Source organism: Drosophila hydei, unplaced genomic scaffold, assembly GCF_003285905.1.
Source record: "Drosophila hydei strain 15085-1641.00,03,60 unplaced genomic scaffold, DhydRS2 tig00000001-arrow-pilon, whole genome shotgun sequence".
In the NCBI taxonomy this organism is placed as follows: Eukaryota; Metazoa; Arthropoda; class Insecta; order Diptera; family Drosophilidae; genus Drosophila; species Drosophila hydei.
Genome location: NW_022045643.1, coordinates 8,154,538 through 8,167,074, shown reverse-complemented (window position 1 = coordinate 8,167,074; position 12,537 = coordinate 8,154,538). Strand labels below are relative to the sequence as shown.

The 12,537-nt window shown below is 45.9% G+C and overlaps 2 protein-coding genes across 2 annotated transcripts; both read left to right on the top strand.

Annotated features, from left to right (window-relative positions):
• The first annotated feature begins 669 nt into the window (after positions 1-669).
• On the top strand, positions 670-2,405 carry LOC111599225 (mucin-2). The gene is made up of 2 exons (XM_023314822.2): positions 670-719; positions 798-2,405. The coding sequence occupies exons 1-2, from the start codon at positions 713-715 to the stop codon at positions 2,354-2,356; spliced, it is 1,566 nt and encodes a 521-aa protein (XP_023170590.2). The 5' UTR covers positions 670-712; the 3' UTR covers positions 2,357-2,405.
• Positions 2,406-2,795: 390 nt separating this feature from the next.
• On the top strand, positions 2,796-11,755 carry LOC111599259. Its single transcript, XM_023314858.2, has 11 exons — positions 2,796-2,802; positions 2,858-3,123; positions 3,182-6,220; positions 6,274-6,438; positions 6,506-6,685; positions 6,742-6,909; positions 6,970-7,158; positions 7,221-7,394; positions 7,461-7,646; positions 7,716-8,465; positions 9,302-11,755. The coding sequence occupies exons 1-11, from the start codon at positions 2,796-2,798 to the stop codon at positions 11,753-11,755; spliced, it is 7,578 nt and encodes a 2,525-aa protein (XP_023170626.2).
• The last annotated feature ends 782 nt before the right edge of the window (positions 11,756-12,537 follow it).

Below are 12,537 nucleotides of genomic sequence, written 5' to 3'. Positions count from 1 at the left end.
AGTGACATATTTCTTACTTTTTTAATATTTGGATAATATTTGCAGGAGAGAATAATCTAAATAAATTAAAAAACAAAAATAAAATGTTTGTAGAGGTTGTATGCTGGGTCTATTCTATTTTGTTCTTATATAGACTTATCAAATCCAAAGCCTCAGGTCACTTAAGTCTCACTAATTAACATATGCCGAAGAATATATTTGAGTGTATATATGAATATATATTCATGGAGACAGATTATATATATGCCCACTTACTTGCATGTGAGACTAATGCCAATTCTACTACCAATTTCAACTAATAGTAGCATATATACTACTACAAGCTACTCCGATTTCATACACTATCAATTACGTTGCATACTTTGAGGCAGTTTACAAATACAAATCTCTTTTATACAATTTTAAAAAATACATAACATTTAATTATCAAATCGTTAAACATTTTACTTTTGTCAACAATTTTCCAGAATTCTTCTCTTTGTTTACTTTCTTCCATTGATTAAGGGCAACAATAATGTCAATTTCTGATTGCTAATGTAAGCGTATGCAAATCAACAAATTGAGATAAGATAATTGGTTAAGTGCATTGTTATAGACTAATTAGACACTGATAGAGCAATAACACACATAGTTGCATTTCCAAGTGTTATAAATATCAAGTGAATACCTCGCAGCTGCTCTAGTATTGATTAACACTTGATTCCGGAACAAAATGAGATGTAAGTTTTCTAAATAGTGGAACTTGCGCAATTGATATAGTCCAAGCTCACATTAAGGAACATTTCTATTCATTTCAGTGGTCTCCTGTGTATTAATATCCTTGCAGTTGCTGCTACTGATAAACACACTGAATGCTGCAAGTTGTGTAAGACCTACTCCAGCTCCGATAACAGTTGCACCGCCTTGCGCTAAACCGACCTCCACTCAATCGACTACCACTCAACCAACACCAACTGATGATGAACCAACTGAGGAGCCAACTAGTGCTTCACCCACTGGTTCGACACAGACAACATCCGAGATCAGACCAACTCGTGATCCAGGCACAACTTCAGAGTCGCCACAAAGTCCTACTGAGGATCCCAATAATTCAACACATGAAACGTCTACGGCGTGGCCGACAACGACTGAAGTAACACCCACAGGAGATCCCAATAGCTCAAGTCAAGGAACGTCTACAGAGTCGCCTCACACAACTACTGAAGTAACACCCACAGGAGATGTTAACAGTTCAAGTCAAGGAACGTCGAGTGAGCTACCACCAAATCCAACAGGCGTAACCCCCACTGAAAATCCTAATAGCTCAACACAAGATCCATCTACAGAGTTACCACCAAATCCAACGGGCTCAACACCCACTGAAGATCCAAATAGCTCACCTACAGGGTTGCCGCAGACAACGACGGAGGTAACACCAACTGGAGATCCTAACAGTTCAAGTCAAGGAACGTCTAGTGAGCTACCACCAAATCCAACAGGCGTAACCCCCACTGAAAATCCTAATAGTTCAACACAAGAACCGACTTCAGATTTACCACCAAATCCAACGGGCTCAATACCCACTGAAGATCCAAATAGTTCAACACAGGAACCGTCTACAGGATTGCCGCAGACAACAAGCGACATAACTCCCAGTGGAGATCCAAATAGTTCAACACAAGAACCATCTACAGAGTTACCACCAAATCCAACGGGCTCAACACCCACTGAAGATCCAAATAGCTCACCTACAGGGTTGCCGCACACAACGACGGAGGTAACACCAACTGGAGATTCTAACAGCTCAAGTCAAGTAACGTCTAGTGAAGATCCTAACAGTTCAACACTAGAACCTTCTACAGAGATACCCCCAAATTCAACGGACTCAACACCTACTGTAGATCCAAATAGTTCATCTACAGGCTTGCCGCAGACAACGACAGAAGTTACACCAACCGGAGATCCAAATAGTTCAACACAAGAAACGTCTATAGCTCCCACTGGAGATACAGAAACTTCTACACAAGGTACATCGACAGAGTTGCCACCCAGTCCATCGGGTGTTACAACCACTGAAAATCTAGAAACTTCCACACAAGAAACGTCCGGACGGACAACGTTGATAACAAGCGAAGACCCAACATCGACATCCGAGCAGAATGAGTCCACAGGAACTACAATTTCCATATCAACAACGACGCCTGCCGTGGATACCGACGCAATGTGCATGAATCATCCAGGAATCGAGTTTCTACCATATCCCTACAATTGTCACAAGTTTGTGCATTGCGATGGTGATCGCGGCTATATAAAAGACTGTCCATCCAATCTCTACTGGGACTCCAGGACTAAAACTTGTGAAGCTGCTTGCGCTTGAATTTGAATACGCAATAAACTATGAAAAGTGTGCAAAGAACTATAGAGCTTTAAGCTTTAATTATTCTTAACAATGTTTTTACTATTTTGGGTGGAGAAGTATTATCATTTCATTGTATCATTATGAACTTCATTCATAACCAATTAAGAATCGACGCATCGACACTTGGGGTGTGGCTGAGCAGACTGTGTGACATTAGATTTGTTGTCTTCCCGGAATTCATGCCAAAAGTCTTGAACTCAATTAAAAAATACTTGATGGGCGCATGTTGAACACAAACTACAAATACTGATAAGTACGCACTGATCGATCAAACGATGCTGATAAGCAGAAATCAATGTTAACTGCGATATCTTAATATGTATATAAAGGCTATGAAATTTTGGTAATTGTGCGGAGTACAATCATAGCAATAGTCGTGGAATATCAGTGAATAGAAATGAAAGGTCAGCCAAAGGACATCAATTAATAGACTTATTTAAACTTGTTTTTTCCCAACAGTTACTCTGCTTGCTGTGGTTACGTTGACCGCAGTGGCATCTATAGTCGGTGCCGCCGATCCTGAATGCGTTTACCGCAAGCTCCGTGGCCTGGCACCACATTGGCCAAATCCTACCAGCTGCTCCGGCTATTACCGCTGTTCTAACAAGAATGTGGTGCGCTCCATGAAATGCCCCACTGGCAAGGAGTACAATCCGAAAACAGGCAAATGCTCGGCCGCTAGACGCGGTCTATGCAAACTGAGCCTATCTGCACCTCTAGCAGGCGTAAGTTAACCAATCCGATTTGCCACTTCTCATTTACTTAATTCTCGTTTTCTTTTAGATCTCGAACATTTGTGCAAGTGAAGTCAATGGCGCGTACTTGCCAAAGTCTGGTTACTGCTCTGAGTTCTACATCTGTGATGAGCAGCTGGCATATGCGCAGACCTGTGATGCTGGCAGCTACTTTAACATCACGAACAATACTTGCGTTCCAGATCCAGTGTCGGAGTGCTGGCAAAACGCATGCTTGACGAAAGAAAATGGTGTGTCATTGCCAAGCAACACATCCTGTGCCAGCTACTACGTCTGCCAGGATAAGGTCACCACAGTCAAGAACTGTCCCAGTGGCTTTTACTATGACTCAAGCTTGTTGAAGTGCGTCAATGATGACGACAACTCCAACTGCTGGGAGAACTTCTGCATCGGCGTACCCGATGGCTCAATGGTGGCTGATAACGATGACTGCACCGTCTTTTACATATGCTTCCAGCAAAAGGCAACCCGTCAGCTGTGTCCAACTGGTAGCTACTTCAGTGGAACCGGCCTGCACTGCATACCCGGTACATGCCCCGACGACACAACTACTCCAGGAACTACATGTGTCGACGGTGATGTGTCAGTCAATGACGACTACTGCTATAAGTATAATGTTTGCCAAGATGGCTGCTGGGTATCAAAGACATGTGAGAGTGGATTCTACTTTAATTCGACACTTCTGTCGTGTGTTGTGGATGTCGACAACGTATGCCCACAATGCTCAACAGGCCAGGATTGCGCTGATGGCACTAAAGATGGAGAAACTGTTCTCGATCCGGAAAATTGCCGCCTTTACTTTAAGTGCCAAAGTGGCGAACTCGTCTCAGCTGATTGCGGACTAGGAAACTACTATGATGACAGCCTGAACATTTGTGTGGTAGACAGCAATAACTGCTGCTCAACTTCAGGCTGCTCCAACGGAGATGTTACTGCCGATAAGGACAACTGCAATAAGTATAACATTTGTCAAAATGGTACCTGGCAATCAGAGACATGTTTGATAGGATCCTACTTTGATACCACTCTTATGTCCTGTGCTATTGATGTCGACAACGTGTGTCCTCAATGCTCAACAGATAGTCCTTCAACAGCCCAGGATTGCGCTGATGGCACTAAAGATGGAGAAACTGTTCTCGATCCGGAAAATTGCCGCCTTTACTTTAAGTGCCAGAGTGGTGAACTCGTCTCAGCTGATTGCGGACTAGGAAACTACTACGATGACAGCCTGAACATTTGTGTGGTTGACAGCAATAACTGCTGCTCAACTTCAGGCTGCTCCAACGGAGATGTTACTGCCGATAAGGACAACTGCAATAAGTATAACATTTGTCAAAATGGTACCTGGCAATCAGAGACATGTTTGATAGGATCCTACTTTGATACCACTCTTATGTCCTGTGCTATTGATGTCGACAACGTGTGTCCTCAATGCTCAACAGATAGTCCTTCAACAGCCCAGGATTGCGCTGATGGAACTAAAGATGGCGAGACAGTTGTCGATCCAGCAAATTGCCGCCTGTATTTCAAGTGCCAGAGTGGTGAACTCGTCTCAGCTGATTGCGGACTAGGAAACTACTACGATGACAGCCTGAACATCTGTGTGGTAGACAGCAATAATGTGTGCTCAACTTCAGGCTGCTCCAACGGAGATATTTCTGCCGATAAGGACAACTGCAATAAGTATAACATTTGTCAAAATGGTACCTGGCAATCAGAGACATGTTTGATAGGATCCTACTTTGATACCACTCTTATGTCCTGTGCTATTGATGTCGACAACGTGTGTCCTCAATGCTCAACAGATAGTCCTTCAACAGAACAGGATTGCGCTGATGGCACTAAAGATGGAGAGACAGTACTCGATCCAGCAAATTGCCGCCTGTATTTCAAGTGCCAGAGTGGTGAACTCGTGTCTGCTGATTGTGGGCAAGGAAACTACTATGATGACAGCTTGAACATCTGTGTGGTAGACAGCAATAACGTGTGCTGCTCCGGAAATTCAAGCTCAGAATGCAATGGCGATGAGCTTTCTGCCAATGAGCAGAATTGCAATGAGTATAATGCGTGCGTGAATGGAAGCTGGCAGCCGAAGACCTGTGCAATCGGATCTTACTTTGATAAGACAGCTCTTATTTGCGTTATAGATACCGACAACGTGTGTCCACAATGCAACTCTGACTCGGACAATGTGATCAGCACTGAAAGAATTATGCCTATTGTAGTAGGTGGAGAGTGCAAGGACTTTTCTCCAGCCGTTGCGGCTGAGAACTGTTGGAATTACTTAGCGTGCATCAATGGCAAATGGATTAAGGAGTCCTGTACTGGTGGGTTCTTCTTCGATGACTCCGTGGGCATTTGTCGCCGGGATGACAACAATCAGTGCCCCGAGAACAAATGGCTGCAGCCGAACTCGCGCAGCAAACGTTCCGCCTCATGCAATGGCTTGGCCGAAGGTGCCATGCAGGCCTCGACAACCGAATGCGATATGTATGTGCTATGCCAGAATGGTGAACTGATCGAGGGCACCTGCGGTCGCGGCAATATATTCAGCAACAGCGTGGGCGCCTGTGTGCCAGATACCGATGCCAAATGCTGGATATGTAGCAACAAGCCTAATGGTTACCTAATGCCCGATACTTGCTGCACTTCCTATTTTACCTGCAACGATGGATTGGCCGTGCCAAGTAGCTGCGGAAATGGCGAACGTTTTGATGGTAGCAGCTGCATCATCGATGTCACTGGACAGTGCATTAATCCCTGCGGCACTGAGGACGGCAATGTAGCACATCCCATTTGCTCCAAATACTTCGAATGTACCGCTGGAGTGCCGCTGGTGATTGATTGTCCTAAGGGCGAAGGCTTTAACACAAAGACTGGCAATTGCTCCGCCTCTGTGACTTGTAATGCGAACAACTGCAACACAGCTGTGGATGGAGCTGTGTTCCCAGATGCCAGCGATAATACCAGATTCTATACGTGCATCGATAATTTCGCTCTTATTCGTTCCTGCCCAGCGAATTCAGCCTTTGACTCCACTTTCGGAATTTGTCTGCCCGTTCCGAGTGTAAGTGGAATCGTACAGAAACAGATATAAACTATAATTGTCATTGCTTGCAGAGCTCCTGTGATCAAACGCAGTGCAAGAAGACGACTGTGAACCAGGTCTATCCATCCCTAACATCTGATAACAGCACATTCTGTCTGTGCGAGGCTGATGGTGCCTACTTGAAGAACTGCGATTCGGGCACCACATTTGACGCGACGGATGGTGGATGCCTTTTCGTGAGTTAACAATTGGAAAATTAGCAGACTTAAAGATCTTTGATTTAATAAAAAAAACACATTATAGACGGGACCCTGCGATCCTCGAGATTGCAATAACGCCGAGGACTACACTGTCTCTGTCAACTATGATGATCCGGATAGTTTCTGTCTGTGCCGTGTCAATCAGCCCATACCAGTTCCTTGTCCCATTGGCTATACCTTTGATGCCGTTGAACTCAAGTGTATACTCGCGCAGCTGGCAGATGTAACCAACAATTCATATATATATAAGCTCAACTTAATTTAACCCTACAATTATAGCCTAGATGCTGCTCAAGCTACTGCAGTGGTAAGCCAGATGGTGTGACATTCTCAGCAACAGGTTCGGACACTGGCTTCTGTGTGTGTACGGATGAGGTGGCCTCGTTTGATGTCTGCCCAATTGGTAAAACCTATGATGCATCTTTAGGAATTTGCATGTACCCAGTCGTAAGTGGCTTACACGCAGCGTCTTCTTAAAATAATATCCCTAATATATATGTGTTTTAGCCAAATTTCATTTGCCCTGTCAACGATTGTGATTCAACAATTTGTGCGGAAGAGGTTGAATACACAATTTATCCAGCCAACTGTAATACAGGCGGCTTCTGCTACTGCAAGGAATCTTGCGGTGTTTATTCGACGTGTCCAGATGGCAAGGAATTCGATACAGACTTACTAATTTGCCTGGAGACAGCGGTAAGCATTTGATTGAGTCTAATTACAATGCATCTGAATTCATTTCTTTTGTAATTGTGTAGGGACCGGCTGTCTGTGACGAGACCCAGTGCGACGCCCTTGAAAATAATGAGCCGTATCCGGCACTCAATGGAACTGAAGGCTTCTGCTATTGTGTTAGTGGCTTCCCCTATTACAGACTGTGTCCCGAAGGAAAGGAGTTTGATACTGTAGTCGGAGCCTGCATGGACGTTGAGGTAAGTCATTCAATTCACAGCAGAGTCAATTAGTTTCACTTACGCATGTTGGCTCTTTCGCAATAGGGCGTTCTAAGCCCATACTGTGACAGCGACAAGTGTTCGTGCCTGGAAGAGGATGACACATTTGCCTCATCGAATGAAGCGGATGATACAAGCTTCTGCGTTTGTCAGAATGGCGAAGCATACTATATGAACTGTCCAAAAGCAAAGTATTATGATGCCACTGTCGGCCTTTGCCTTATACGAGAGGTGAGTTCTAAATGAGTATATACCTGTATATATATATATATATTTATATATATATATATGCTTTGACAGGCACCTAGCAGCGTCTGTAACCCCAAGGGATGTTCAGCAGCGTCAACCAACACAAATTTCGCTGCTTTAAACACGACGACCGGTTTTTGCCTGTGTATTGAGGGAATCGCCGTTTATGAAGACTGTCCCGAGGGCAAGGAATACGATTCCATGCTAGATATCTGTCTGGATACAGAATCTGCAGCCAATATGGATATGGCCTGTGATTCCGCACAGTGCAAAAGCCGCACGGCTTACAGCAACTTTGCAGCCAAGGATACCATCAATGGTTTCTGCGTATGCGAAGCATCTGGTGTCGCCACCTATCAGAGCTGTGGACAATATCATATTTTTGATCAGATTCTCAACTTCTGTGTGGTCGATGCTTGTGATCCGGCCCAGTGCAGATCGCGCGTCAAGTACGATGCATTCGCTGCCCGCAATACAACCAGAGGCTTCTGCGCCTGCAACACTACGCCTACCTATTATCAGTGCACCGCTGGACATGTTTTCGATGAGAAGCTGGGCGTCTGTGTGCATGAATTGACCTCCACTGTGGCAGCCTGTGATCCACGGGACTGCATTAATCGGGCACAGTACGAGGCGTTCGCGGCCAAGGATATGTCTGAAGGCTTTTGTATGTGTGACGCAAATGTCGGGATTGTAACATATCACACCTGTAGTGCTGGAACACTGTTTGATAGCGAACTGGGCATGTGCATGGCCAAGGAACATGCCATGCATAAGAGATCCGTGGAGCCGGAGGAAAAAGTAAGATCCCTATCATTCTTTAAGAAACTCTTCCAGAAGCTTACATAAGCATAACCGAACGTGACCGCCCGCCAATGACTTGAATGACTTATAGAGCTTAGACGATGTCCTAAATTACCTACTTATATAATTACCTTTGTTATTTATGAGTTACTATATATTATGAGAAATTCCGCTTGAACCAAAATTATACCTATCCAAATATATACATATATACAAACTAATTTATGTTTATTTACGCAAACTGAACTTTTATTTCGGTTTTCTATATTGTTCATTGAAATGAGTAAATTCGTTTTGTGCAATGTCCGTCTTTGCTGTGCAGGCGTCCGTCTGTTCATATTAAATCTCTTAAGACTAGAGACTTTAACATCGACTAGAGGCTTACAATGTATTCCGATTTGTTGGCAATTGAATGCTTTGGCTAGTGACTTGATATTTGAAATTTTTATTATATCAAGATTTGATTTACCAGAGTTTAGCGAAAGGGGTAGGGCAGCGCTCAACACTCACTATTGAGGGATCCTACCACAGTCTGAGTGCTAGGATCATCAAGTTTTGCAGGTAGGCCACTGTTGACTCGGTTTTTACCTATACAATATAAGGTCAACCCACTTTAAGACTCATTGGTCCATGAACAAGTAGTCGAGTTCATAGTAGTAGAACAATGCAGTCGAGTGCAGCCGATGGCATATCGGGTTTCCTTAAGACCCTTTAATAAGTACTTCAGCACACTTACATTTCTTAGTAATTGAACTTAAGCTAGATTTCATTACTTAACTCTTATGAAGTCATATTTTTCTCATATTACTTTACTTTTCCCCCATTCATTGCAGTTGATCTGCGAAACAAACACAAAGCGTTCGGTGCCTGCAAATTGTTCGCAATATGAGATTTGTCTGGATGGCAATTGGCGTAGACGCAGCTGCTCCGAGGAGCGGTACTACAATCCGGAGCAACAGCGTTGTCTGGAGCCACGGGATGACATGGTCTGCAGCTATGCCAGAGTGTTGGGCTTGCCGGCTTGCGATACGAGCAGCGAGTCGGAGACTATTCCGAGCAGAGCTGGCAAAGGCAGCTGCCTGCAATATTTCCGCTGCGCGGCGGGCAAGTGGCGCCTGCGCAGCTGTCCCAGGCGCCATTACTATGCGGCGCAGTTGAACACCTGTCTGCCCATGCCTGAGTTCGAGGGCGATGATTTCTGCAGCTGGCTGAATCGTAGCGAGGGCCAGCAAACGGCAGGCTGCCAGCACTTGACAGTGCGTCCGTATTCTACGGCCTGTGACAAGTTCCTGATGTGTATGGAGAATGTCTGGTGGATACAGCAGTGTCCGCTCGGCATGTACTTCAGTCGCGAGATCAACTATTGCCTGCCCAACGATGCCAATCAGTGTCGTCTCGATGTGAATGGACTTAATGCCACGGCCTGTGTGAATGGACAGCAGCGCGCCTCGGCCACCAGCTGCCGCTCATACGAACAGTGCGTCAATGGTCAGTGGCGGAGCAGGACGTGCGGTAAATTGGAGGAGTTCGAGCCACAGCTAGGCTGCATGCGTAATGATGGCAATTGCCAGGGCAGCGGCTTGAGACGTTCCTGCCGGCAGGGCGAGCTGCGAGCTGTGTCACTGCCCGATGCCAACTGCACCCAGTTCTTTTACTACTGCAATGCGGATGAGTGGCATCTGAGCAGCTGCTTGCGCGACAACAGCTTCTCGCGGCAGCTAAACAAGTGTCAGAGTCTGGAAAAATGTCAGGCTTCAGCTGAAGCAAAGCTGCAGGTGCTGCCCACAAGCAGTTGCCTGGGCCAGCCCGACGGACAGAGCGTTGCGGATGCAGCAGATTGCACGCGTTTTTATCTATGCCTGCAGGAGAAACCTGCTCTGCCCCAAAGCTGCGGTGCGGGCAGCTTCTTTGATGCACTGCTGGGCTATTGTCGACCCAACGATGGCAGCTGTAAGCAAGCCGACTCCATGTGCTCCAATAATACAATCGGAACTTTGGTAGCGCATGCGACCGATTGTCAGGCATATTACAACTGCTCCAGCTTTAGCTATAACCTGAACACCAGCAGCAGTCAGAATGTATCACAGTTGCAGTACTGTCCGAAGGGTCAGTACTTTAACAAAATGCTGGCGCAGTGCCAACTGGATCAGGGTCAGTGTCAGCAGAAATCGCTGTCGGCCTCGCAGGGGCTCTGCAAGAAAGTGGCTCATGGCACGCGACTGCCCCATCAGCTCTACTGCAATCAGTATTACGCCTGCGTGCACGGACTTCCTATTCCGGCTGAGTGCGAGGCCAACAAGGTCTACAATGCCAGCCTGTCACGCTGCGAGCCTGAACTGAGTTCCGAGTGCCAGCGTGGCCAACTGGGCAAAGCGGGCAACGACAGCGCCCTCCTCAGCTGTGAGCATCTGCAGGATGGCAGCTATGTGGCCGACTATAAGGACTGCACTCGGTACTATATCTGTGCTGGCGGCGTGGCACTTATGCAACGCTGCGGCAACGGCACTTATTTCAATGCTGAGCAGCTGCTGTGCACCCAAGATGATGGCTCTTGTCCGTATGTCATCAATGGGAGCACTCAGAATTTAACGAATTCAACAATTGGCAACGATCAGAAGCCGAAACCAAATCCAGTGCTGTGTGAGGGCAAAAACGGTTACCTCTTGCCAGACTTTGCCAATTGTAACAATTTTTATATCTGCATCTCGAACAAGCTGCGCGGTGAGCGCTGTTATTCGGGTTACTTTTTCAATGCCACACTGAAACAGTGCCAGTCCTACGAGCTGGCCATTGATGAGGATGTGCCGGACGTACAGGAGCTGAAGTCAGATGTCATGGAACTGGACCTACACGAGGTGCAGTTGCCAAAGAACTGCAGCGATGCACCCGCTGACTTTGCCAATCTCTGCGAGGTGATCGACGAGGGCGCCTCCATTGCCGAGCCCGGCGACTGCCGGCGCTACATCAGCTGCGATGAGGACGAACCCGTTTCGCAGCGCTGCCGCAATGGAGAGAGCTTCGACAGCCTGCTGGGCATTTGCCGGCAGAACGATGGCACCTGCCTCATGGAGAATGGCGAGCGCGTGGGCGTCTGCAGCGGCAAACATGGCCAACTCGCCCGAGATACTAACAATTGTCGTGGATACTTTGTGTGCTTGCATGGCCAGAAGATTGAGGCTGAGTGCGAGGCGGGCCAGTTCTTTAGCAAAGCTACAAACTCCTGCGAAACAGACGTTCTTCAGCAATGCAACAACAATTCTAACGAATTGGTTAAGGGCGAAGAGTGAACAGGGTTAGAGCGCCACGAGAAGCTGCTTCTAGTTAGCCTTGTATGCAAGAAGTTCGTTATGATTATATTTATGGTGTTGGGTTAAATAAAGTTATCAATGGATTATTAAGCTGAAGGTGTTCGAGATGGAGGTGAAGACGGAGAGAGAGAGCGAGAGAGGGTAAGGAAGAGTAGAGTGAGTATATTAAGACAGCATGAAGTGAGATAACGCTAATGAGCCGATCAACTCAAGTATTGGAATATAACCCCCATGCTCAAAGCATTTTTATGTATGAGAATCGCAGAGAAAATTATTATACTTAAAATATAGCGCAGAAGATAGAAAATCTGGGCTTACAGAAGTGTGCAAGAGACAGTAAACATAAAGTCTTAACTAATGAGACTCGCATAGAAAAGCGCAGAGCGGTCTCTAGCTTAAGAAGAAATGCTTATGAAGTATTTTCGCACCACATACCTGACTCGCATCCAAATTGAATTGTTGTTTAACGAGAAGAACGCAGGGCAGAGCAAGTCTGACTCTGCCTTCAGCACAAGTGCAAGTGCATATAGGGTATTCCCGCAATGCATTTACCATCAATTAGTCAGCCAGTCAATCAGGAAGTCGATCAAATGTCGAAGCAATCATTTCTTCATGCAATCTATTCGACTTGTGTGCAGTGAATTTAAATAATAACGACTTTCGTCACAACTAGAACTATAGCTGCTAATAACAAATATCACATATCACGCATCGCCTTGTCTTAAAGGTGGTAAACGACGCACTTGGCCGCCTGTCTGACG